Source organism: Plectropomus leopardus, chromosome 12 (genome assembly GCF_026936395.1).
Source record: "Plectropomus leopardus strain MGB_pleo_1.0 chromosome 12, ASM2693639v1, whole genome shotgun sequence".
Taxonomy (NCBI): Eukaryota; Metazoa; Chordata; class Actinopteri; order Perciformes; family Serranidae; genus Plectropomus; species Plectropomus leopardus.
In genome coordinates this window covers 19,137,702-19,164,258 of record NC_142187.1, presented here as the reverse complement: position 1 = coordinate 19,164,258, position 26,557 = coordinate 19,137,702, and the positions used below count along the sequence as shown (strand labels likewise).

The following is a 26,557-nucleotide window of genomic DNA, read 5'->3' as shown; positions in this document are numbered from 1 at the left end:
AAGATTTTTTCTGTTTTGTCAGACTCAAGTTGTCACTCCTTATCCTCTTTATCGTTTTCCATAGCTCAGTTTTTGTGTCTTGCTCTCAAATATTTTCAGTTGTTTGCATTTTTTTTACCATCAAAGCCTTTGAATTCACCGGAGCTGGCTGCACAAACTTTAAGTGGAACATCAACACACAGTCACACACTCTCTAACACGTACTGTATGTTGTTGTCAGTGTGAACTCAGTGCTGGCTTGTGGCAGCAGTGGACGGCTCTCTTTGATAATGCCCGGCTAGATTTGGCCGCCACTCTTTTTATCGTTCAGCCAGTTAGTTGGCTCAAAGTTGACTCCAATTTGTGCTTCTCGTTTGGGTTTCTAGTTGGCACAGACTTCTTTCTGTGTCCATGTAGACTGCGACTGTGCCCCCGTCTGTTGCCTGTGAATGTACAGAACATTTTGTTTATATCAGTTTTTATACTGCTTACTCTCTGCAGAGATTTTCACCATCTATGAAGTAGTATACAATAACAGTAATATGCAGTAGATTGCATTAGAATCTAATTATTTGAATCACACTGTTTTTGTGTTGTGAAAGAGACAAATGTGTCCTTAAACATGTGGATTTTTAGTTCTTTGAGTTATAGTTACAAGATCTGGACTAAGCAATCTTGCAAATCTGAGTTTGATACATAACATATCACACACACAGGTCATTATTTTGGTTGTTAAGATTGAGAAATTGAGAACAAATCCTAGCTTTTCGTTCGTCAACCTCATTAAAATGGGTTGATCATAATTGGGGGTCGACCGATATTGTTTTTTCAGGGCTGATACTGATTATTAGTAGTTAATGAGAGCGATAACCGTTATTTGGATCCGATATGCATTTACAATAAAAATGAAAATCTTTCTGTCAATATTTAGAATATGGAATGTAAAAAACTCCTACACAAACTTTGTTTAAATGCCTTTGGCAAATGCTTAATCAAAACTGAGACTTTGAACATCATATACAGCAAGTTTCCAGCAGCTTTTTGTTTTTTTTTATAAAGTGAAGTGAAAATTTAAATAAAAATGAAGAAATGAAAGGTATTACAAAGTAAAAGTTCCTTGCATGCTGACACTTTCTTTGCACTTTTTAGTTAATTAGTTTTATCAACGATCATCAAAATAAAATGCAGATACAGATAATCGGCAAAATGCCCAATGTTGGCCCCGATAATCGGCCAGGCTAATAATCTGTCTACCTCTAGTCATAATGCTGATTTTAACTAACATAATGTTCTTGTGAGCTGTAGAAACACACTACACACTTAAATCTCTTTCAGATGTAAGGAGACACATCAGCTTTTCTGTTCTGTGGCATTTTTATTTTTCTATAAAAACACTAAATATATGTTACTTAAAGGGATATTTCCCCAATTTTCAACCAGCTTTGTGTCATTGATGTGAGTCGTATGACACGTTTTGTGTCATCTGGTGAAGTTTCGCAGGCTCTCGTGCTGTTGCTCTAACTACAGGCTATACTTCTACATTTTTATATAGACCGTCCCGCCCTTCTCACTTATAATCTCTCAAATTTAGACCAAACCTTGATCAAACAGTTATACGAAATTGTTAATCTTACCAGCCAGCAGGCATTGTTCCCTTTACGTCGCTCACCAGCAGGAGTGTTTATTAGTCTAGTGTCAAGCAGTTAATTCTGGTAGTTATAGATTTTCTACCTCCTAAGCAAAAGTGAATGCCACAGCCATTTTTCTCTGTGTCCTTTGGTCATGTAGCACCATATCAAGTATTTGCCTCTTTCTATTCCATAGACAGCCTATTTTTATGATGAGACCATCTTTCTAGTTGTTTAATAGTCCTTTAATTGGGAGGATATGCGTATGATATCTGTATAACTTCAGAATACTTCAGAATAACTTCTGAAAGTCAGCATGTCAGTTTAACTTATGTTTCTGCAGTGACAAGACAACCAAAAAGTAAAGTAAATGCAAGATGCTAAAACATAAGAATGATTTAATATTCTCCTGGATTTTAAAAATGCATCATGTTCAAGAGCTTTTTTTTTTAACTGTATCTTTATGTAACAAAAGCAGAGTTCAGCAGAGAAAGACAAAAGTGATGTGAACTGACAATATTTTAATGGGGGGGATAAAAGACTGTAAGTGATCAATGGAGGCGGCGGCCAAGTGATGCCCGGGGGACTGCTTTGATGTGGGCAACCTCAGAGGGACGCCGGGGACAATGCCCCCTTTGAGGGACATGCAGAATGGCAGACACTTCTTTCTCTCTCACTCTCGCTCTCTCACACTCTGTCACTCAACCTCCCTCCATCTCCCACTCGCTTTGCTATTGCTGCGACTCTTCGGTTCAGACGTTCGCAGACGTCTCTCTCGCTCTACATTCCTCTACCCCAGTGTCACATCAGCCCATATCCTTATCTGCATAACTTTCTCCCTCTTCCTCTCACATTAATTAATTCAAACAACACCCCCTTTCCTGCCACCCAGCCAATCACTCCGCCTTCCCCTTCTCCCCCTCCCTATCCTATCTCTCTCCCTCCCTCCGACTCTTTTCATAGAACCAAACCTCTTTGTGATGTCCAGCCTTGGCAAGTTGCGCCCGATTTGCTGTCACAGTCTTAATGAATTCATCTGTTTGTGTATTGGCCATGGGAGCATTTCTCCCTCCTCCCTCCTCTCTCTCTCTCTTTCCTATCCTCTCCCCCCTCCCTTTTACTGGTGTTCCCCTGGGGACTCTATATATACCAGGGACCACTCCAGGCACCTATTGTTCCTCTAAGTAAACTTACAGACAGATGCCCTGCACCACAGTGTGGGAGAGAGCCCAAAGAGTCAGGAGGAGGGAGACAGTTACTGATTGCAGAGAGCAAACACAAAGTAAGAACCTGGAAACACTGCAGGCTAGCATCACCTCAGGCACCTCTGCATCCTCTTTGGTCATTCTGCGCGTCACCTGCGCGTCTGCTTGTTGTCACTGTGGAGTGGAGGTCTGATGCTCTGACACCATGCTGCTGCTGATTTCACTGTTGCTTATTGGACTCAACTGCTTGCTGGGAGCCCCGACAGGTCGAGAGGTCTACAGGATGCCCCAGAGTGCACTTAAAGGTAATTTATGTACATGTACATTTCTTTTGTTTTGCTTCTCAATTAGGGCAATATAGTGACAGCAATACCTGCGAGTGACAGTTTTGAAATCTGATTACTGCAATTTAAGCATGAGTGTTACAGACAGTCACTGCATTTACATGGACATGAATAACCTGTTTATGATTGGGTTTTTTGAGTATCCTGTTTATGTGTTTGAGCATGTGAACACCATATTTTGTTTATAAGGAACCCGAATTTGCTAGCTGAAGAGACTGGGATGTATGCAGGGAATGTGAAAAACCCAAATTTCTCTGTGCTCATGTAAACACATGTAACACCAGAATATATCTTAACCAGGATAAGCCTTATAAACAGGTTATTAATGTACATGTAGCCGCGTTAACTATTAGAGTCGGACAACTTCTAAATACTTAAACTACTTCAAAATGTCTTATAATTTTTAATTTAATGTATCATAGTGAGTAACCAAATGCTGGTGATGTGATGCTTCAAAAGCTAATTTCTCTCTAGGAGATATTAGGTATAAGCGGAAAAAAAACAACAACATCGGATAATGCGACAAATCCCAATGAGATAGCCCAATAGTATTTGCTTAAAATTGCGTGTCATACACATACCTGGTGCAAGTTGGCGCAGGGCATATGTGCAAATCCAAGAAATGTTTTGCCATAGTCCCACGTTGTTATTTAAGATGGAAAACTGAAAGTATTCTTGGATACATACAGTATATGCTTACATGTTTTACTGATAAGCAGCAGGCGTCTAACCTTTAAAGAAGTAATATTTCATCAGACTGCACATCAGCACTCACCTTCATAAACTGTCTTCAAAACCACAAAGAATAGTTTTGGCCTGTATTTGTGTCATGTTTGCACGTTCTCTTATTAGACAGCTCCTGCAGAGAAATGCTGCAGTAAAGCACAGTGGTGAGGGACCTCTGGCCTTCCCTGGTTGAAGTGCTGAGTACAGCAGAGCCATCATATAAGCGGCTGGTGATGGCGGTGTGTGTTTGGAGTGTTTAGAACAAGGGAGTTGGGGTTCCGAGCTGCCCCAGGGCTGCCAGCCCGTGCCCCTAGGGCCTGTCCCTTCCCGACAGCCTCTGCCAGCTCGGCCCTGGCCTTCTAATTAAGTCTTCAATCAGCATTGTTGTTGTTAGTGGCCTACCCTGTGATGTGGAGCGGCACAGAGGGGGGCTGCAGGGTCGGCGGCCCGATTGATGTGTGTCTGCAGAAGCCGCACCAGCGCGCTGAGCGTGAGCTAGCATCCCTAACACGCTGCCAATGAGCTCAAAGAGCAGCATGAGAAAAAGGGGGCTACTCACACACGTACCAGGAAGCTGCACTAGTTTATACTAATGCTCACAGACACACATAATGTTCCCACAGCAAGCGTCTGTCTTCCGTGTAACGACCCACACGTTCTTCCTGTTTTGTCAGAATTCAGTAAATGTACCCGTATTCATAAAATTAAATTACTGTGAAAAGTGGCATTAGTCCAGTCAGGCCGCTCCTGTTGTCAGTATTTATTTAATCCACAAACAAATTCCTTAAGTTTGTTTTTGCAGTTGCTCGTCCAAGATATGTACTGATGCGTTTGCCACTGTACTGCAACTTCTAAAAATGTATGAGCCTTCAGTGTCTGCATCTTGTCACCATATCTCTTCTTCTCCTTCCTTAGCTTGTCTCAAATTTTACACCTTTTGAAATACTTTAAATGTTCTGTTTCTAATGTTCTCTTTCTTTCTGTCCTCTCCTGCAGCTCTGTCTGACCGAGGCACTGTCGCTCTAGAGGCTGCAATGACGAGTGCTCTGTCCGCTCTCGAGCGTGCATCATCTGAGAGGAGTCGGGCTGAGGCAGGCTGCAGGGGCTGTGTTCCCTGTCTGTTTCAGGACTGTGGACAGTTGTCTGGATCCTGCTGTAAGTAGAAATATTACTCGACTTGTCCTTTTTATTCCTTAACATCTTGAGTCGTACTTTCTCAGTACGTCCATAACTCCCCCTCTCGCCCAACAGCTTCTCCTGGCAATGCCTTATCAGAGCCCAACTGTGATGTCATCAGTAAGGCCCAGAAGCTTCAAAATGAAGCTGAGCGGAGTTGGGCTCTGAGTCAGGCCTGCGCGTACTATCAGCACCGCTGCCCACCTGGTGAACAGGACAAAGAGACCTGCATCCGGATCATGGGTGAGAGTTGCAGCGCCCGTGTCCTTCAGTGCAGCCTGCTCAACACAATGCAGAACCTGGAACCTGCCACACTGACACATGCACAAGGTGAGGGGATACATGTGTTCACAAAGATGCATTTGTGATTTCATACAGATTGTCTCTATCAGTGAAGAGGTATAGGGTTTATTTGCAAAACTTTTGCAAAAAGCTGATTTTGCTTCAGTTTTTGACCAGTGTCTCTCTGTCTCAGCAGCAGTGTGTGGTCAGAGGTCATCCACAGTACAAAACATCACACAGCCTCGCTCTCGGATTGTGGGTGGCTCGCCTGCTCCTCCAGGCAGCTGGCCCTGGCTGGTCAACCTCCAGCTCGATGGTGGCCTGATGTGTGGAGGGGTCTTGGTGGACAGCTCCTGGGTTGTCACTGCTGCTCATTGTTTCGCAGGGTGAGTGTGCATCATTGTTTTTCTGCAATGGTAATAAGAGCTTTTATTTTTTTGAAATTATGATAGTTTCTTTACTCTTTTTCACTCCTACCTTCTCTGATTGTTCTGACCCTCTGTAGCAGCCGAAGTGAGAGCTACTGGACAGCCGTGGTGGGGGAATTTGACATCACAAAGACTGATCCTGATGAGCAGGTTCTCAAAGTGAATCGCATCATCCCTCATCCTAAGGTAACAAACCAAAGTGTAATATGCAGTATACTGTGGGATAGGAGTAGACTCAGCATTATCTCTCTGTCACACCTACCCCGACAAACAAACAGCCACATCAGTTTGGAATCAGTCAATTAATTCAATCAAACTTTTTCCACCTCCTGCAGTTCAATCCAAAGACATTTAACAACGACATAGCCCTGGTGGAGCTGACATCCCCAGTGGTCCTGTCCGGCCGTGTCACTCCGGTGTGTCTCCCCTCTGGCATGGAGCCCCCTACTGGCAGTCCATGTCTGGTGGCAGGCTGGGGCTCCCTCTATGAGGGTGAGTGGGAGATAACTGACATGGATTAGATAGATTAGTTTTCTGCAAGAAAGCTTAAATCCTTTTTGTTTCCTTTTTTTGAGAGAATTTGTACTGTTGATGAGGACAGTGAGTGATCTCATTTGTTGAAATATTTAGATGTTTTATCAATAGTCAGTATATGACATGGTGCATTTCTGTGTGTGTTTTTTGTTACAGATGGCCCATCTGCTGATGTGGTGATGGAGGCCAAGGTGCCCCTGCTGCCTCAGAGCACCTGTAAGAGTGCGCTTGGCAAAGAACTGGTCACCAATACGATGCTGTGTGCTGGATATCTCTCCGGAGGCATAGACTCCTGTCAGGTAGGTAGAACTGCATTTTCTAAGAGTGTCCTTTCCAGTCATATTTGAGAATTGGCCATAGTTGCTGCACTGACATACCCCATCATTGTAAAAGTTTTGATGCTCCTCTTGTTTAGTAGCACCCAAGCCATCTTTTTCTGTAAACAAACTGCAGGTACACTTGGTTAACTTTTGGAGGATTTTCTTACATCTGTAGGGAGATTCTGGAGGCCCCCTGATCTACCAGGACCGCATTTCAGGTCGATTCCAGCTCCACGGCATCACCTCCTGGGGGGACGGCTGTGGGGAGAAGGGCAAGCCTGGAGTCTACACACGGGTGTCTGCTTTCTCTGACTGGATTCAGGCTGAGATACAGAGTGAGTTTCAAGCAACAATAAAACAACCACAGAAACTAAAATATTTCGGCGCACAACGTATGTCTAAATGTTAACAAATGATCTACAATACCACAATCTATACAATACAATCTATTTATCTTTTTTTAGAGTCATTTGGAAGCAGGGAGCCAACATGTCCGGAGCTTCTGAAGACAACAGAAATGACAGAAGAGGAACAGAGGTCGGAGTTCAGCTCTCTCTGTCACTTCTATACCCTGACCTGCCCACCTGGTCAGTCTGCTAGTGCTTGCAGCAGAATGGCAGAGGACAAGTGCCTCACTCGCTTTAAGAAATGTCGTGAGTACTCTCATTTAAAAGCTCAGCTTGATAGATGAAGAACAAAAACTAAATATACTAAATACATTCTATATTGCTTTGATGTTATGCTTTGAGGTTTCTGATCTGTTGGTCGTTCTCTCCTTCCAGAGCTACGTTCCTTCCTTCAAACCCTGTTGGACTTGCTCCAAAGGGCCGAGGACTACATCCGGGACAAAGTTGACTTGACCTTCTTCACCCAGACTCTGCCTCAGCTTGTGGAGCACATCTACAGCACAGCTTTCGCTCACACCAGAGAGAGGAGGGACCTAGGCCATGGTCACACACAGATTAAAGGTACGCGATAAACAGATTTTGGCATTTCATATTCTGTCCAAACATAACGTATAGATAGCTCACAGATAACATTGCAAATACTATTTCACTCCCTGCAGTGTTTTACAGTAGAACTGTCTTTCTCAGGCGCATTAAGAAATTGTGTTGTTGGTCACCATTTTAACATTTGTTTTATTACTTGCAGAACAGCAAGGTGGAGCTGTGGGACCAGCTGAGCAGGGTCCTTCTCCTGCTCCACCAGCCTTATTCAGAGACGTGGGACCCTCAGTGGATGACTGGGAGAAATACCTTAGAAACATAGCCGAGGACCTGGACAAACGACATGCTGACTCATCCACTGACATCTCCTCCACACCAACAAGACAGGAGGACAAGCTGTTTTTACAGGTAGATTTAGAGATATTCCCAGTGCAGTCTGATGTTTGAATATTCAGAAATATTTTGAGGAGTATAAACCTATTTTAACTAGTAATGGTTTAACCAATTAGTTTTCTTGATTAGGTGTTATAGGATTTGCTCAAACCTTAATAAGCAGGGTTGTATGAGATATTTTTCTATAGTCTGTGTATTCAATACAATAGGTGTCGGTCAACATGCTCCCAGTTTGGAGGAGCAATGAAATGTAACGAGTAACGAAATGGAATTTAATGTACTGCTATGAGGGGTGGCAGCAGAATAACATATTTTAGCCACCTAGGAAAATCAGTAGTGTGCGCTGTATTTAGAACATTTTCACAGCTCTAGCTCATCCCTTCAAAGCCAGACTCAATTGAGAAAAAAAGTGATTAAACAACACTGAACACAGGAGCTGTTGGTCGCTGTTTCCTTGATCATTTAGTTTGTGATAATTTTTGACCTTGGTGTTTTAAAGGGTCAGTTCAGATTTTCCAAAGTTACACAATAAGACTAACTGGGGAAATGTTAGACCAGCAGTTCACATGTTAAGCAAACCAAAATTACTGTTTTTGCCAATGGAGTTTTGTAGCTTTGACAGGAACATTGACAGGAAACTGAAGCTGTAAACAGCTTACCCGAAATGGCTATCTGCTGAAACATAAATTGTCATATACTGTATGTGATACACTGACTATGGATAAGTACCTCATCAAACCCCATTTCAAGAGATCTAAACTACCCCTTTAATGTGAGCTCTTTTTTCTTTCTGGTCATTATTTAGCTTGAGCATTCAGCAGTGAGGAATTCATAAAAAGTCAACCCATTTTCTGTTTGACTAAAGGGCATGAGACTGTAGGTCGCCAACAATTGGAGATATAGACATTGCAGTTATTTGTAATATTTTGATGTGGGTTTATTTGAAGATAAACTTCATGTCCAACTTTACCTTTTATTTATTTATGTTGGTGTTTTATTTGGTAATACAGAGATAGACAGATAACAGTTCACTATACAGTTATGCCCACTTTCCTCTACTCAAGCTCTACCCTCCACAACTAACCTCTGTGGTGCAAGTAATTAAAGAAAAAAAAACAGTTATTAATAAGAGACAAAATAAACACATTAAAAAAGGCAAACATAAACAAAAAAGTTTTCAAAGATTTACATGATTTGATTTGACATTTTGATAATAATGAAAAAGCTAAACTAAATTATTTGCAATTTTAATCTGGGTTCATTTGAAGCTAAACTTAATGCCCAACTCTATTTTTGCCCTATTGTTTTTCAGACAGAGGACGCCTCAGTGCATCAGCTGGCGGGAGAATTTCGATCTGTTATCTCAGCTCTGCGCTCCAAACTGAACTTAAGAGCTGCTCCTCCGATCCTGCACTTGGACACAGTCTACCTCCAGGAGGATTCTCCCAATGCTCCCTCTTTAACTGCCTCTTCCACTGGAGCACCAATCCACACTACTTCCTCCTCCTCCGCTGAGGAACCCCGTAAGCCGTGGTCACTTCTAACAGCCCTGATGAGTGAAATGCAGAAATTAAGTGCACAAGATGAAATTGTGACAGAAGATGCATCACAAAGTGACACTGATGTGGAATGGAGCACCACATCAGAGGATTTTACCTTCGCTAACAGCGGAGAAGGAACAGACTCAAAATCTTCAGCGCCTCCGCCTCCAGTGCAGTCAACAACTGTCGTTCAGCCGGTCACTGAGGGCACTCACACAGAGACGACCCCTGACCCCAGACAAGCTGTCCATGCCGTCAAGACTTCAAGTGTTCACAGAAAATACCGGAGCCTGCTTCGCAAGAGGCAGATACCTGGGGCCAGTGGGAAAAGTATGTGCCACACAAAACTTTCATTAAATACAATCGCAAAATAATGTAATGCAATTTAAGTTATTTCTCAAATGAAATGTTTTTGTTTTGTTCCTGTAGTTTGTCCTGGAGTGAGAGAGTCCTCACAGCAAGTCAGCCAAGTCAGAGACTCTTACAGCTGGGTCTTAAGCATCCCGGGCAAGAACCTACGCATGAACTTCCAAGAGGTAACTCATCATTTTATACAGAGAAATTAAGAGAAGTGAATGTACGCTGGTAAAAAGAAATGTGTCTAAATCATGTATTACTCTTTTTTCACACGTCTCTTTTTTGTTTAGGTGTTAGTTGATCTGAGCTCCAAGAATGATCGCGGACTTTACCAGGCACGAGTGAGAGCAGTAGTGGGAGGAAAACCTTTGACCTTCTACAGTCTTGTGGGCTTGGAGAATGAGTCATTCTACCGCAGTGTGCCAAGGATCATCTCTTTGGCACTGGAGGCACTCAAGACTTAACTTACCATAACAGCAAGTGAGATGATGACATGAAACATAAAAGACTCAAGCGAGAGATGATAGCTCAAAGACTCTGAAAGAGACCTGTTTGCACCAGAAAAGCCTCGACATGGGACAGAGAGACGCAAATAAAACGCACACTCGCTCAAACTTCTGCTGCCGTCTCCTGTGAAAAGCATTTTTTTTGTTTTCCCCATCTGAGATTCTCAGTTTGGCTCTAAGTGAAAACACTACCATGAATGTATCAATCTAACTATTGCCCACCCATCATGCCACAGGATTTCTTTCTTTCTTTCTTTTTTTTAATAATGTGGTTGGAGACGCAGCTTTGCCTAATTTATGAATCTGTACAAATGATAAGTTATTCATGTTTGTCTTTTGCAAAGGTTAAGCCTCTTGTGAAGCACACAGACTGTATATATTAATTCTTACCTTATTCTTACAATATTTATTTGTATAGAGAATTTATATTTTTGTAAAAAAAAAAAACTAAAAAAAAAACTATATATGAATAAAATTGTTATTAATGCTATGGCATGTTGTGTTGTGTGTCGTGATAATCTGTAAATATGTAATTCCAAATTGAATTTTGGTTACAAGATATTCAAATTAGCCGTCAGTAATGCTGTTAATCCTGCAGTATTTTGCTGCTGATGTAGAGCAGTTCTGTCAGCAACCAAACTTTCTCTCCGAGACAGGTGTCGATGTTGATCTTGCGTCCCCAGATTGACCTCAATCCTCTGGCCCTTTAATGGTAAGCTTTACCGTCAACACCGCAGCTGTGGTGTGTGACCAGCACGTCCCACCTCCTTCCTGTCTTTACTCCTTATTTCCAGGATGGGGAATTGTAACTGGACACAGAACAAAGCTGACCTTTAGTGTCTCGTTATTGTCTGTCATGAATCAGAGTATTGCGAGAACAGACAACTGCTGCTTGAGGAAGTGACACTCTTGGCACTTTGGCAGTGTTTTGCATGTTGGAGACACGCTGTTCACCAGGCACCTGCTAATTTGTGCTCTCCATTTTTCTCTGATAACCCAAAATTACACATGTTCATGAGGTTTTTACCATTTGATAAAACAAACAAACCCATTGATTTAAAGTGGGAAAACACTGAACGCAGCAGTTTCACATAAAAAAATAAAGGAATCTGTGTTTTTTGGATGCAGTCATCACAGAGGGGCTCCTAACTACTATAGAGCCACTGAGGAAGACTCGCTTCCAACGTAGTTTTAAACGACTCATTCTAAGGTAACAAAAACACGATTCTTATTTTTAGGTAATTATATGCTAATAAGAATAAAGTTATTTTATTCCCTTTCTGCCTATATATCCCCCAAAATCCTTAACACTGGACCTTTAAAGAGTTTGTGCAAACATACTGAACTGGCACCGACATTATCCCGCATTGTACGCACCTTTTATCCCTCCTGCCCAGGGACAAAGAGTGTAATGAGGGAAAAACGATGAAATTAGGTAATTTACCAAACAGTAAAATTCAGGAGGAGTAAAAAAAATATATTAGCTGATGATAAATAATAATAAATATATAATATATAATACACAAATAAATATAATGCAGATATAGGTAGTAAAATGTATATAAAAATATTAATTAAAAGAAATAAAAATAGAAGAAAAAGAATAAAATAGAATTAATAAATATAATGCAGACGTAGATAGTAAAAAAAGATTTTAAAAATGATTCAGTGCATAAACAATAATTGCAGAAGCCCTGTCTTAGGTGTGTGTTTACTATTTACCACCTCAACTGTGGTTTCCAAGTCTCATCTACGGTTTGGCTGCAGTGATGATTGGCTGAATGAGCCCAGATAAACCAAAGTAACTTCACGACTAATATCTGCCCACTAATCTGTGGCAGGTTTCTGCCCGGTCCAAGGGAAGAGGGATATTCAGGGATATGAGTGGAACAGCTGAGTAAACACTCGCACATACTTCTGTTGCAACTCCTCAACTCCTGCCCCTGGCTGGTGTGTTTATGTGTGAGGGGGAAGCATGCCAAATCATGGCAGGAACAAATATTTTTGTGATGCACACACACACACAGACACAGAGTGATGACACAGAACCTGGACAGCCATCAGAGGCTGTGCTGTAAATGGACAAGACTTATCACCTGTTGTCTTGTCCACTGTACAGTTTTTTTTAACTCTCTGGCTTGCAGACACACACAGGGTTTCTGCCGTCCCCTTTCTTTATTGTCTAATCTTTCTCTCTGTGATCCTTTCATTGTAGAGAATACATTTAACCAGGGCTTCTGGTGGAAAAGGCAAGCTTTTTATAGCTCACTGTTGTGCTAAATTTACCCTCACAGAATCCATGAGTTATGCTTCTTTGCTCACATGGACATCTGAGTGACACCAGCCAGGTGCACTGAACAGAACTGTAAAACAGTGTGTGTTTTCATGGTGTACCTTTACACTGGAGGGCAGTCATACACTGAGTACAATGTGTGTGTGTGTTGTGACAGCTGGCTATGCAGAAATAAACTCTTGAATTTATCCCTAACAATCATCAACTACCCCACCAACCCCCAACCATTCCTTTAAACCTCAGCCCTCCCATCAGCCCACGCCCTGACGTTTGCTGGGAAACACACACACATTCACACACACACACACACACACACACACACACACACACACACACACACACACACACACACACACACACACAGTTTGAGTGCCAGCAACTCCATCAAGTAGTGTCAATGTGTATCAGATTAGTGGTCACAGCTTTGTCTCGGACAGTGCAGTGTAAGCACACTCACTAATGGATTCTGGAAGTCCGCTCTCCCTGTCACTCTTTGTGAGGATGTGTATGATTTCTGCCACAGGTAGGCTAAAGCAGTATATTGTTTGTTTCTACAGATTTGCATTGTGTGAATTTTTGACATCAAATTTTCCGATTTATGTTGAGATATTGAATTAAACGCAACATAAATTTCTTAGACAAAGGTACAGCATTCCTCTGAGATACTGATAATTTACGTATAGCATAAGGCTCATCTAACTGTAATAATAAATAATAATGTAATAAATTTAATAATTTAAACATACGCAGTTTAAATATAGCTTTCCTTAATATTCATTATGCTTCACATTTAAAGAAAATTGTAGACTCACAGCTCAGACGGTTATCATTAAAAAGGTTGCAGCTCTTAAAACAACGAGTATCTACTTTTGTTGTAAATACACTGTATGTTGTTATTGAATTGTTTTTAATTATTTGGCCGAGTATATTTATACAAAGTTGTGAAATCAAACTTCATTTGTTGTGCTGGATCGTACTTATATTGTGTGTTTAGTGTGCTCTATTGTACAGTCTACTGTTAATCTAATAAGTCAGACAAAAGCTGTGGTAGACTTCACACTGATTCCATTTTCACACTCCATTTACCAGAGGGACCATCAAGTGTTTGCTGTGAAAGTTATCTTTAAATTTATACTGATGGGGCCCACGGATCCACAGACTAGAAAACTGAATTTGCTTTCTACATTCCTGAACATGAAATTGTAAAGCTCATTCGATTGTCTGAGGGGATTTCTGTTTATACAACAGAAGTGATTGCTGTATGGGCGCTACAGTGGGTGGAGAAAGTGCGACCAAAGAGAGCAGTCATATGTTCAGATTCGGCCTCAGTTTTAGAAACCCCAAGAAGGCAAAGTTGGGGGGCCCGGCCAGACCTTGTTATGGAAGTCTTAGTTCAGTTGTATAGTATTGAACAGGCTGGAGGAGTGGTGGGTTTTCTCTGGGTACCTGCCCACATCGGGATCAATGAAAATGAGACAGCAGACAAGGCAGCTGAGATGGCATTAAAAAGAGACATTGATCTGAGTGTTTGTGATGGGGTTTTTGAGTGTCAGTCAATCATCAAAGAAGCCATAACAACAGAGTGGCAGAGACAGTGGGAAACTGTCTCTGCCACTCTGCTGTTATGGGAAACTTTTTGATTCAGAACAGTGTAAATACACCACAAAGTTATCTTGGCAAGTACAGAAGACAAACTGTAATCGTGACCAGACTGAGACTGGGACACTGTGGATTTGCATGGGATCTGGCAAAGACAGGGAAACACAAAGATGGACTCTGTGGATTTTGCAAACAACAACAATCTGTAAAACATGAAGTGATTAAATGCAACCTGTACAATGAACAAAGAGAACAACTGTATGCTGCTGTATCAGACACCAGAATCCAGAGAGTAACATTAAAACATTTACTAAATCCCTCTGAGAACCAGCTGCAGATTGTGTATGCAGTCCTGGATTTAATATCTTCCACAGGATTATTTATAAAATTTAAAAAGATTTAGAGTGATACCAAGACCGACCGGTGAGTGGCAGCAATATGCCGCAAGGCATCGAGTCTGCCGGGAATGTAAAAGAAGAAGAAGAAGAAGCAGAACAAACTCAAGAACAGGAAGAACAACAAGAACAAGAACAAAAATAAGAACAAGAACAAAAATAAAAACAAGAACGAGAACAAAAACAAAAACAAGACGAAGTGTTTGCTGTGAGGCAGAGGGTGTGTCTGTAATCGCGATATTCGACGAGACCGGCGCGAGATCCAACATGGCAGCCTACTGCTACATTGTTTACAAAGCTCCCGCTCTCCGTTTTGGATTGAATAAAACCACTTTTCCTTACATCCTAAGTGGATTTAAACAACTGATTGAACTGGTCTGCCGGGAGGACTACATAAGCGATTGTTACAACCGGCTCTGCATGATGAACGACGCCGATAAAGAACGGAAAATGGACAATTACACACATACTGATAGCGAAAAAACAAGAAGCTGTCCCTCCGACTCATTCAACAACTCAGCAAAACACTGCTGCACTGAGGTCAGTGACATTTTGATTGCAATCAACAATAACCTATCTGGACTCGATGCAAAAATAGCTCTGGTTAAGTGCTTCACCACCACCTGATATCCGATACAAAGTCATTCTGTACACAAACCGGACACCAACATTTGGTTGTAGTTTGTAGCCGGTTAGACAGGTATTGGGCTTGCTCTGATTAACACAGAAAGAATACTTTTCTTTATTTCTGTCCTAATGTGTTTGTATTTAAACAATGTCTGCCCTGGTATCATGACTTAAAAAGGCAATTTACCCGTGACTATTATATGAGGGAAGATTCATCGTAACTCTTTGAGACCATGGAAAATTAGCTTGATTTCTGTCAAAAACATGGGGAGAAAGCAATGAGCAGTAAAAGAAGAAACGACCAAAAATTGGCAAGAAAATACCAAAAATGATTTAAAAAAGCAACAACAAGGAAATTACATGCAAAAGTGCTTTAAAATGTGTAGTAATTCTGTGACACAATTTTACATATATAATTAGGATAATTATATAAAACGTTTTTCCATCTTCTTTTTTTTCTCTAGCTTTTTAAAAATCATTTAAATCATCATCTAAATATTTTCTTTTCTTCTTGCACTTCAGGGACCATTTCTTACTAACTCAATTATTGCCTTTTTTTCCCCCCCATGTTTTTTGAAAGAAGCCACAACAATTTGCTCCGGACTCAAAGGTTTAGATATTTGTGAAAGGTGTCTGAAAGCAGCACAAGAAAATTGATGTTGCTCCAGGTTTCAAAGGGTTAATGGGGTATCCAAGTGATTTTGTACTGCACTTGCGTACAGTATAAATAGTGGACTCATAAGAAGCACATTTAAAAAAAAAAAACATGGTCAGAATTAAAGAGGCCAGTATCTCCTGATGTTTAATCCATGGCATGGGTCAACGGCCAAAAACAATGGATCCTGTGTTTTAACCTAATGCAACTCAGTGGTGTTAATCAAAATTACCTCTTAAATTCCCACCTCTTTTAAACATTATACATCTTTCAGTTTTTAATGCAGGTCTTTTGTTGAAGGGTAAGTTTGCGTGTTATTTCAACCTGGATCCAATTTCCCATGTTTATGTGTCAAAGTGACCAATGGGGACAACGTTCTTTGAAACTGGTCCAGTATTAAGTGAGACAGAAACTTGCAAAACAAGCTGCACAGTCAGTTACAGTGTCTGACAATATCATGAAAAGGATCCACACAGTGATGAACGTTTTTGTTAAAGAGTACGAACCTTTAACCAGATCACCATCGGCACACCCAACAGACTCCATTTAAATACACAGTAATGTAAGTGTGTATATAACTGGGTGATCGGCTAAACCAGAGTTGGTGATTGTTGGAACACTGGAAAGGCAAACCAAGATGTTTTTGGTGAGTTGTATTGTTTTGTTGACTTTGAATGAAGTGCTTTTTTTGTTGACAAAATGACTGTTTTTATATAAATTAAGTCTGGTGTCTGGTCCGATGCAGTGGTCTCGCTTAATACTGGACCAATTAAGAAAAAAAATGACACAATTAGTCACTAAGACATACACATGAAAAAAATGGATACTCAACCTTTAAAAATGTCTCAAACCCAAGATTAGATAATCCTGGTGAGATCATTATGACATCATTAGGTTTTTGTTGTTGGAAGAGCGTCATTTTTACAACTGTTTTCACAGGCTGAGTAGTACTTCTCATGACAGGCAAACTGAATTTAATGTGTATAAATAACGGAGTGCCCCTTTAAATGAATCCCTTTGCTGTCACTTATTTTTCTTGCAGCGTCAGCCCTAAACCTTGAAGGGGAACTTTTCAAGGATTTGATGAAGGGCTACAACAAGAATGTCAGGCCCATGGAGAACAGTGGTGACATCACTCAGGTCGGCATCAAGATGACGCTCACCAACCTCATCTCTCTGGTGAGTGAAGTTCAGTCTGTTTTACATCAGTGCCGGTGGATGCTCAGGCCTGATAGTTAACATCGTTTACTTGACTATCTCTTCTTAGAATGAAAAGGAGGAGGCTCTGACAACAAGCGTCTGGATAGAAATGGTAACCTTACACACACCTCACCTGCTGATTTTTTTTTTTTTTTGCAATTATGATCAAACCCACATTATTTTTTTGTGTAGCAATGGTGTGACTACAGGCTTAGATGGGACCAGCCGCCCAGGTCAGCCCTGTACGGGAACATCACCTCTGAGCTGAGGGTCCCCTCGAAGAGCATCTGGCTGCCAGACGTCATACTGGAGAACAAGTCTGTGCAACAACCTTCACATATTGACACAATTTTACTAAGCAACTTTTCACAGTGCAGTAACTAGTTGGAAAAGCTAAACTTGAGCACAGAGGAAATATTAGACAACATGACGACACTGTGCAGCTTACAACAATGAAAGCAATGAATGCAAAAAATAAGAAGAAGAAAGTAATGCTTTCTTTTTGTTGCATTTTCATTTCACATTTAACACAATAAAATGATGATTCAAGGAGCATGTTGTTGTTCTAAAGAACAGTAATTAAAAAGTTAGAAAAGTTAGATGCACAATGCAGAATTTTACTGGAAGATATTTTGCCAGATTTTTCAAAAATATATATTGAATGGATCTTGTTTGCCTGCTGGTTCATGATGTGCAAACTATTAGACAGTGGAGGAGAAAGTATTTAATTCCTTTACTTGAGTAAAAGTACTAATACCACACTGTAAAAATACTCATGCAATTTTCATGCATTGAAAATGTTACTCAAGAATATATAGGTGCAATCAGGAAAATGCATTTAATTAATACAAATAAGTTGAGTAAATTGAAAATAATTAAAAAGAAAAAACAAATTAATTTTCAGATCAGCCAACTATTGTTCAGCTGCACAAAGTTATCCAATAATGTTGTGGAGTAAAAAAGTACAGTATTTGCCTCTGAAGTGTAGTGGAGTAGAAGTAGAAAGTGGCATGAGATTAAAGTACTCAAGTCAAGTACAAGCACCTATACTTATATTGTTCTGTGTTCAACTACAATAAGTACCAATATACACAATGTGGAAACAGTGTGTCTGTGCATTTCCCTAATAATAATAATTATTATTATTGTAATTTGTGCATAGTGTGGATGGACAATTCGAGGTGGCACTTTACTGCAATGCGCTGGTGTCTCCCAACGGCTGTGTGTACTGGCTGCCTCCTGCCATCTACCGCAGTGCTTGTGCCATCACTGTCAACTACTTCCCCTTTGACTGGCAGAACTGCACCATGGTCTTCCGGTGAGTGGAGACAAGATTTGTTGGGATTTGATGACTGGCCGGTAAGCAGTGCAGCTTAAGTGGCTTATTGTGTATTTAAAAATATATATATACTATAACTCTATCAAGAATAAAAAGCACCTCAGGTGTTATTTATCTCTCACAAATCTCTAAAATTTCTAGTCAACCAAGAATTTATGTACCCATTATTCCTCCAAATTTCCAACAATTTAGACAAATAGCTGGTTTTCTGCTTGTATTCACAAATCTGGACTCTCAACCCTCAGTTCAGATCTCAACATGTCCGGTTTCTTCATGTTTAAACAGAATAACAGCGTCGAAACAGGGGACAATGCTTCCTTCATTTACGGCCCCTTTTCACCACGCTGTCTTGTAAAAGTGAATAGATGGCCGTGTTTGTTGTGGTGACGGACCGTATGTCTTCTCCTTGTGTTCAGCTCCCAGACTTACAGTGCCAATGAGATCAAACTGGTTCTCAAAGAGGAGGATAACCACACGTTGGAGTGGGTCGATATCGACCCAGAGGCTTTTACAGGTACAGCAATATTTAAAGGATTTATTTTTAAAGAATTTTAAAAATAAAAACACCTATAGTCTGAAGAATCCTTTAGCAATGTTTTTGTTGTTGTTAGAAAATGGAGAATGGGTTATCAAACACAGGCCGGCCAAGAAAGTGATCAACACTCAGTTCAGTAAAGATGAGCTGGAGTACCAGGAGGTGGTCTTTTTTCTCATCATCCAGAGGAAGCCTCTCTTCTACATCATCAACATCATCGCCCCCTGTGTGCTTTTCTCCTCCCTCGGCCTCCTTGTCTACTACTTACCTGCCAAAGGTCTTTCCCCTCACTTTTTGTATCTGAAAGCTTAATCTTACAGAGTCAGGCTTCTGTCACATCAAGCTCACTCATGTCTGGTAAAATCAAAGCACAAAGTACACTAGAAAAGGGAAATAATTCAATAAGATGTTGGATTTCCAAGATCTCATCATCAAGATGTTCCCCAGACTTGTATGTAGTTGACAAGACAGAGGTCTGGCTCAACAATCGCACAACAAAACATCCACTTCTGGGCCACGTTGTTCAGAAATAATGTGATCGGACTTTGGCTGTCAGATTGAATCAAATCTTGAAAATGTGTTGTTAAAAAAAAGGTGGATACTGAATTCAAATTACATCGAGTAATCCAGTTTTTATCTGGATCAAACCTTCAGTATGTAACTTTTTAGCATGACGATCAGAAACAAAATGCAATAAAACATTTATATTGTTAAAATATGGATAAATTTACTTATATTTGTGCAATTGATTTTGTTTAAAAATTTCTATTAAATTCAATGACAGTTAAAAGTAGTTTGTAACAATTGCATCTGGTATTTTCTGTCTCTTTAAATAAAAATGCTTAAAGTGACCCCATGCTGGTTATTCTACCAGTTATTTACATGGCAAGTAGTCTACATTTTGATATGTAGTCCCATTTAGAGCCCTCGTTATCGAGATCTGATCATCGTAAACGTTTGTATGTGGATTAGGGTGATCTCAGTCAATGTTCCTTTGCAAAACCGATGCAAAAAGTAATGTGAATTAGTTGACCCTGGACAGCAAAACATAGGATTTCCAAATCTGGATCTGGTTTTTGAACAGTTGGGCCGTTTTCATTCATCTGACTGAATATTGGTTTGAGTTTTCAGCGGGTGGTCAGAAGTGCACCATGTCTATTGCCACTCTCCTGGGCCAGACTGTGTTCCTCTTCCTGATCGCTAAGAAGGTTCCAGAGACTTCGAGGGCAGTGCCTCTCATTGGAAAGTAAGTTTGCATGATCACTCCAACTTTTTCAGTCCAGAGTTTTGCTTCAGTTACAGCTGATCTGAGGGGAGAAAAAGTGATGTGATTTACCATCTTGTGACTGCAGGTATTTGATGTTTGTGATGTCAGTGACCACCATGGTGGTGATGAACTGTGTGATAGTCCTCAATGTTTCCCTGAGAACCCCAAACACGCACATAATGACAGACAGAGTCAGAAAGGTGAGACTGTGGTCAGACCAAACCCTTTTCTAAACGTCTATTTAAAAGCTACTGATTGAACATGCTGTGAAGTAAACACGGGTCTATTTGCCACTGGATTACCCTCTGACCCCATGTCCTCTTCAGATCCTCCTAAACATCCTGCCGCGGCTGCTGAGGATGCAGATGAGACCCTGGACGCCAAACAATGACAACACCTCAGAAAATGGAAGCGGTGAAACTCTGGCTCCAGACACGAACGGCGTGTTTCTGGTCCCCTGCCGACGCCGCAGCTCCATGACCCTCATAAATAAGGCAGAGGAATATGTGATGAGAACAGCTCGTTCTGAACTCATGTTCGCCAGACTCAAAGAAAGAAATGGCCTGATGAAAACAGTATTAGAGACACTACGTAAGTATTTGAATGAGTTTGTAATTCCCCCTGTCATGAATACCTGGAGACTGCATAAATAATGTACGTAACAACGTCACCCTTAGGTTTGTGGACTCAAGTTTTAAAGCCTTGAGTTTTGCATTTTGGCTGCTGCCATCTTGGTTTTTTGGAGCCAGTTGTGACTATGTGTGATCATAGTGGCCTTCATAGGTGGACTAACCCTATTGCTAGCTGCTAGCTTGTTTAGCTTGATGCATTTACAGCTTTGCATTAATGCGATAGTACTTATGTTAATTTTCACTTGAGAAAAACAGACTTAAAATCATTAATGCAATGTCTTTACCATAAAATCTGAAGAACTGACTCCTTTAAGAGTCTTTTAGTACAACCAAACGCTGAACGAGATAATTGTAGGCCAAAAAAATGTTACAGTTAACTGTCATTAATAACATACTAAAATGGTGACAGCCAAGCTACGACACCTATATGCTATGAAGCTGCGGTTAGGCCATGGCTATGTTATCAAATCAGTGTTGTCATCACAGTAGCAACGTGCCAACGGACAGTGCTAAGACTGTACGGTGCCTGTCACTCAAAGTAGCCACGCCCTTAATCATGCATAACTCTAATAATACTGATGGTATTCATAATAATAATTACTTTGTTGATAAAGAACTTTTCAAAACAAGTTACAAAGTGCTTTACATACAATTAAAAATACAAAGAACACATAGTTAATGAAATGTTATAAATATAACTATAGAAAATAAAATAACAGTAAAGTTGATAAAAAGCAAGTCTAAATAGTCAGGTTTTTAAAGTGGCATAATAGAAGAGCTTTCCTGATCTCCTCTGGCACGTCATTCCACAACTGAAGGGCCCGAACAGAGACGGCCCTGCTCAGCTTTAGTTTTAAGGTTCACCAGAGGAATGGCCAGGAATGACCGACCAGAGGATCTCAGGTTGCATTCAGGCTCGTAGGAGGTCAGGAGGTTTTGAAGGTCAGCTATATATTCTGGAGTGAACCCAGCAGCTAAAAAACTGGCTGGAAGCCACAAACATGATTTTTAAAAGCAGTGTGATGTGTTCTCTGTTGTTGGACCTGATTATGAGTCTGGCTGCAGCATTTTGAATTAGACAAATATGACCAGATCTTTGAATCTTTTTTTTGAAATAGTAAAAACATGATTGGACAACATAATAGTTAATATGCTGGTGGAAGTGTAGGTTGGTGTTAAAGTTAATATCAAGATCTCTGAAAGAGTTAGTATTGCTAAATGAGAGCGGCCTGAGATAGGAGGAAATATGATTAATGATGAGTCTCAACAAACTCTGATTTTAATTATATAAAGTTTGACACCATCCAGTCATATATATTTGCAATGCACATGTGGAGGCTGTTTAATGTATTGGTATTACTGATGTCAATGAAAGATATAGTTGTGCATCATCGGCATAGAAATGGTAACTGATATTGTGTTTTTTAATGAAATGAGGTGGTAGAATGTAAATGTAAAGTAGCAAGGGCCCAGAAAGGATCAGTTTAAGCCTCTATGCCATTTAAAAGGCAAGTTTTATAAACATTCATCCCCCATAGAGTATCATGGGCGGGAAGATAAGCTATAGAGTCCAAAACTGTTTTTTGTATCAGGCTGTAAACATGTTTATTTCTGCTAGAAAGTTAGGTGTTTTAACATGGGGATTGACTCGCTTTTTGAGCCAGTCTCAAGTGGCCATTCAAGGAACTGCAGTTTTTGGCATTCATTGTTCAGCCTGGAAGTTTCTGCTTATGAATAACTGGTGTGTTTTGTACACAGATGATGGGCTGGAGGGGGGTACAGCTGAACATCTGAGCTCCAGTTTGGCAAAGGCCTCTCCAGCACTGAAGCAGTGTGTGGCTTCCTGCAAACACATAGCCGAGACTGCAAGGCAACAGAACAACTTCCAGAATGTAAATTCTCCATCTTATCAATATTTGCTCATATTCTCAGGTTTATATCAACATTAGTGATAATATCCAAAATTTCTTCTGACCACAGGAGAATGAAGAGTGGTTTCTGGTCGCCCGGGTGATCGACAGGGTCTGCTTTATTGTCATGGCGTCCGTGTTTTTTATCGGCACCATTGGGATCTTCCTGATGGGACATTTTAACCAGCCTCCCCCCTTGCCTTTCCTCGGGGATCCAAAGAAATATCTGCCTCCAATTAACAATCTCACAGATGTAACTGAGACTGGGATAGGAGCAAACTTCCTGGGGTGAACCAGGAGAAATCTCCAGGTTTTATCCCTTTTAACCGAAGTGGAACTCTGACAATGTCTGTCAGTAATCTTTCACGAATGAAACAGAGAGAATAAAGAGGACGTGGAGTCTTAGGACTATCACAGTAGTTGAGACAAAGATGCTTGCTCAGGGTGACGAAGGATCCGCTGCACAGCTGTGAGGACCCCACGCTTGATCCGTGGTGATGCATACTGGTATGAGCTGTGACTGGTTGTTGAGGAAAAGAGTATTTTTTGCATAAAATGCTATAAAACAAAAAAGAGCACGTTTCCTTGCTCTTCCTGTTTAATGTTTGATGTATGTTTACTTTTTCAAATTCAGGGCTGTCATGATAAACAGTGAAAAACAGCCAAATGTGCTTCATGAATGCTTTTATCAATAAACTGTAATCTCATGACTGCTCGCTCTTAGACATTTCTTGATCAAGTGTTTGACACCTTTTTTGGAGGCACTTAGAGACCAATGGCCCACCCCCCACTAAGCTAGCCCCAAAGCACAGACCCACTGTGCAGCCCCCCCCCCCGCCTCTGGACGTAGGATTTCAATTACATGGCTGAGTGGTGCCTTTTTAACCCAACAAAAGGCAGATCCGGCTGGTTGGGATGGAAACAGAGTCAGAGGTTGAGACAGAGCTGGGAAACAGGAGTAACACTCACAAAGCCAAACATCACCATGTGAATATTCACCCAAACACACAGAGGTGGTGAGGAGGTTTGTGCTTCACCCCCTCTCACCCCCTCACGACTCAATGATGTCTGATCTTGTCCCTTTTTCACTTAGCTCAACAGAGTCTAGGTTCCTGGAAGTCGTACACAGATGGTAAGTGAGAGACTTTTAATTCTTTTTAATGCTGTCTTCACTTAAATCTTAAGGGTAAAATGCTGTAGGAAATGTCAGGGCACCTGTTGTATTCTTTTTAGCAGTCACTGTCTGTATGCCGGACATGAGATTGGGCTTCATTTTGGTACTTTGCTATATAAAATATACTGGACAGTGTTGGATGCAGCTGCAGAATCAGACCAAACTCTGCAAGCTGAGTGTGTGTGTGACGTGAATAAAAAGAAGGCTCTGTCTGGCTGCTATGATGAAATCACTTTGTTTTAAGGGAAGGGTGTGTATATTGGTGCCAGAGAGTGTCTGAACCTGCTGACTTGCTGTAAAGAAGCTTGTGTGGTAGGGGCAAAGTTGTTTTTCTGATTTCAAGAGTTATCTTTGTTTTTATTGTAAGTCTTAATGTTACAGAGAAAAAAATAGTTTGGGTTTGAAGGAGTGCTTTATAAAGGTTTTATCATAGGTTGAATTATTATTCATTATTCCACAAGAGTCCACAAGATGAATATTTGGGTTGGAGTTTTTGCTAATAATATTGTGTCAAAACAACAATTACCAAAATCAGTAATGATATTTCAGTAATGATATTTTAACTAGTGTTATTTTCCTCATGCAGTTAAATAATTATTCAAATTAAACTGAGAATCTGAGAACAGAAAATCATTACTTGCATCTGTAGGTTAGAGAGTAAGTCTAACCTGGAGGTTAGACTTACTCTTATTTTATTACTTTTACCTCTAATTTACATCCATTGCATGAATATTTTGCATCACCTCCCCAAAACTTTTTATCATCCTCCTCACACAGGATTTTTCTCTGTGTTAAAGTAACCTATAGTAAAGGTGAATTCCACAAAAGCTGTTGTATGGGGGTAAAGTAAGACTTCTGTTGGAGTAAATACATTTCTTAGCTGCTGTTATAGCAAGAAGGACTATTTTAATCAAAGACTTTGTTAATTTAATCCGGAAAATGTAACGTTTAAGAAACACATAAGGACTGAACTGAAAATTATCAAAAGGACCCTTAAAATACGTACAGTTTACATTTTTTTTAAGTTGTAATTGTAAATATCTTGCACAATTGTGTCGCACGATTTTGGTACCCCGGTCTCATACTTGTATGCCATGCAGTGCAACTGTTTGTCATTATGTAATTTCTGATATTTCCAGCTTTCCACCATGTCAGCGGTGACCAATCAGCCTCTTCCCTTTGGTCGCCTGGAGCGAGAGAAACACATCCAGATGATCTTCAGAGCTTTCCAGAACCGCTGTGGGCCTTCGTGTGAGTGCCACACTCACTCAACCACACCCAAACACCACCAAACACCTCCTGAGCACGAATCTGAGCCGCTGTCAGGTCCGGTTCCTGGGAGTAAAAGGGGGAACGTCTACGCACAGCCACCACGGATGGTGAGGAGGCCAGAGGTGGAGGAGCAGTGGCCTGGAGGTGCAGCTGGATTACACTTTACGTCTGTGCTGGAAACAGTAAGTCAAATACAGATCACTGCCAGACCAGAGCTGCAAGGTGAGTAGGAGGGATTACTTATTTGTATTTTGGTGTAAAATGAATACTTTCAGTGTGGAGATTTGTCCGTTTTAAAAAAAATGATGCTGTGTCATTGTAGGTCCGCAGTGTGTTCCCAGGAGGATCTACAGCATTGCCACAGGAGACAGGTCAAAGCTATTTGTGGCTGTTGAAGGTACTGCTCTCTGATCATCTTGTTAATCTTTTAAAACCTGGGCAAACTGGCTATATAATTTCTTTCAAACATGAGAAGAAGGCAATGAGCAACTTAAGAAGAAATGGCCCAGAAACTGACAAGAAAATAGTTAAAACTACAAGAAAATTGCCTTGTAATTCGCAAAAAAAGGAAATTACCCAGTATAAAAAGTCAAAATTTATAATAATTCTAGACAAATGATTTTAAAAACATAATTTTGATCATTTTAAATATAGCTCCTTGGATTTTTCCCCTAGCTTTTTATTTAATATTCTAAATATACCAATTTCTTGCAATTTGCAGGACATCGCCTTTAACCATGTTTTTGAAAGTAATCAATTTTCTCAGGGTTCAGATGTTTAAATACTTATGAAAGGCATCTGAATGCAGCCTAAGAAAGGAGATGTCAATCTAGGTTTCAAAGAGTTAACTGAAAACATTCATCCACATCTCATATAAAGAGAGAGAGACTTATGCTGTTGTATTTCAGTGTATTCTCTTGATCTCTCCCTTCTGTCAGAGAGTTCTTGTGTGTGCCTCCAGTGTTGCGGTCCAGCTCGGGCCTGCTCCCTGCAGGGCTTCGACTGTCAGGGCCGGCAGTTCTTTTATTTCGAAAGGCCCCTCAGGGTGGATGCGTGCTGCCTTGGCTGCTGCCTGATGGAGATGAGGGCCTATACACCTCTAAAACATCTGATTGGCACTGTTCGTCAGAGGTAGGACAGTCTAAATCTGCTTCTGTTACTCTTGTTTAACAGTGTTGAAAAGAACACTAACTCAAGTACTTATACAATTGTGATGTACTTGTACTTCTCCAGAGATTTTCATGTTTTCTTATATTTCTGTATTTTATCCTATATTTACTAGTTCCTTTTCAC

General features: G+C 40.6%; 3 protein-coding genes across 4 annotated transcripts in view; all 3 read left to right on the top strand.

The window, feature by feature from the left end:
* The first annotated feature begins 1,872 nt into the window (after positions 1 to 1,872).
* prss56 (serine protease 56) lies at positions 1,873 to 10,850 on the top strand. Its single transcript, XM_042497520.2, has 14 exons — positions 1,873 to 3,117; positions 4,879 to 5,037; positions 5,134 to 5,388; positions 5,537 to 5,726; positions 5,846 to 5,954; positions 6,104 to 6,260; positions 6,459 to 6,601; positions 6,798 to 6,957; positions 7,087 to 7,275; positions 7,405 to 7,590; positions 7,775 to 7,977; positions 9,275 to 9,833; positions 9,933 to 10,039; positions 10,151 to 10,850. Exons 1-14 carry the CDS (start codon positions 3,018 to 3,020, stop codon positions 10,322 to 10,324), a joined length of 2,691 nt encoding a protein of 896 aa, XP_042353454.2. The 5' UTR covers positions 1,873 to 3,017; the 3' UTR covers positions 10,325 to 10,850.
* A 2,182-nt stretch (positions 10,851 to 13,032) lies between these two features.
* Positions 13,033 to 23,533, top strand: chrng (cholinergic receptor, nicotinic, gamma). 2 transcript variants are annotated; one of them, XM_042497926.2, is made up of 12 exons: positions 13,033 to 13,182; positions 16,978 to 17,114; positions 17,203 to 17,247; positions 17,328 to 17,452; positions 18,298 to 18,453; positions 18,891 to 18,988; positions 19,086 to 19,286; positions 20,141 to 20,255; positions 20,362 to 20,476; positions 20,603 to 20,867; positions 22,667 to 22,800; positions 22,889 to 23,533. In XM_042497926.2, the coding sequence occupies exons 1-12, from the start codon at positions 13,119 to 13,121 to the stop codon at positions 23,108 to 23,110; spliced, it is 1,677 nt and encodes a 558-aa protein (XP_042353860.2). In that variant the 5' UTR covers positions 13,033 to 13,118; the 3' UTR covers positions 23,111 to 23,533. The 2 variants fall into 2 exon arrangements, with proteins under 2 accessions (XP_042353860.2, XP_087941733.1); XM_088085607.1 differs by lacking the exon at positions 13,033 to 13,182 and adding an exon at positions 14,727 to 15,193.
* Positions 23,534 to 23,745: 212 nt separating this feature from the next.
* Positions 23,746 to 26,557, top strand: part of LOC121951832 (phospholipid scramblase family member 5) — a 29,447-nt gene continuing 26,635 nt past the window's right edge. The window contains exons 1-4 of the mRNA XM_088085400.1: positions 23,746 to 23,950; positions 25,132 to 25,486; positions 25,587 to 25,661; positions 26,203 to 26,395. Of these exons, the coding sequence (XP_087941526.1) occupies positions 23,948 to 23,950; positions 25,132 to 25,486; positions 25,587 to 25,661; positions 26,203 to 26,395 (626 nt within the window). The 5' untranslated portion in view covers positions 23,746 to 23,947. The remainder of the gene's footprint in view (positions 23,951 to 25,131; positions 25,487 to 25,586; positions 25,662 to 26,202; positions 26,396 to 26,557) is intronic.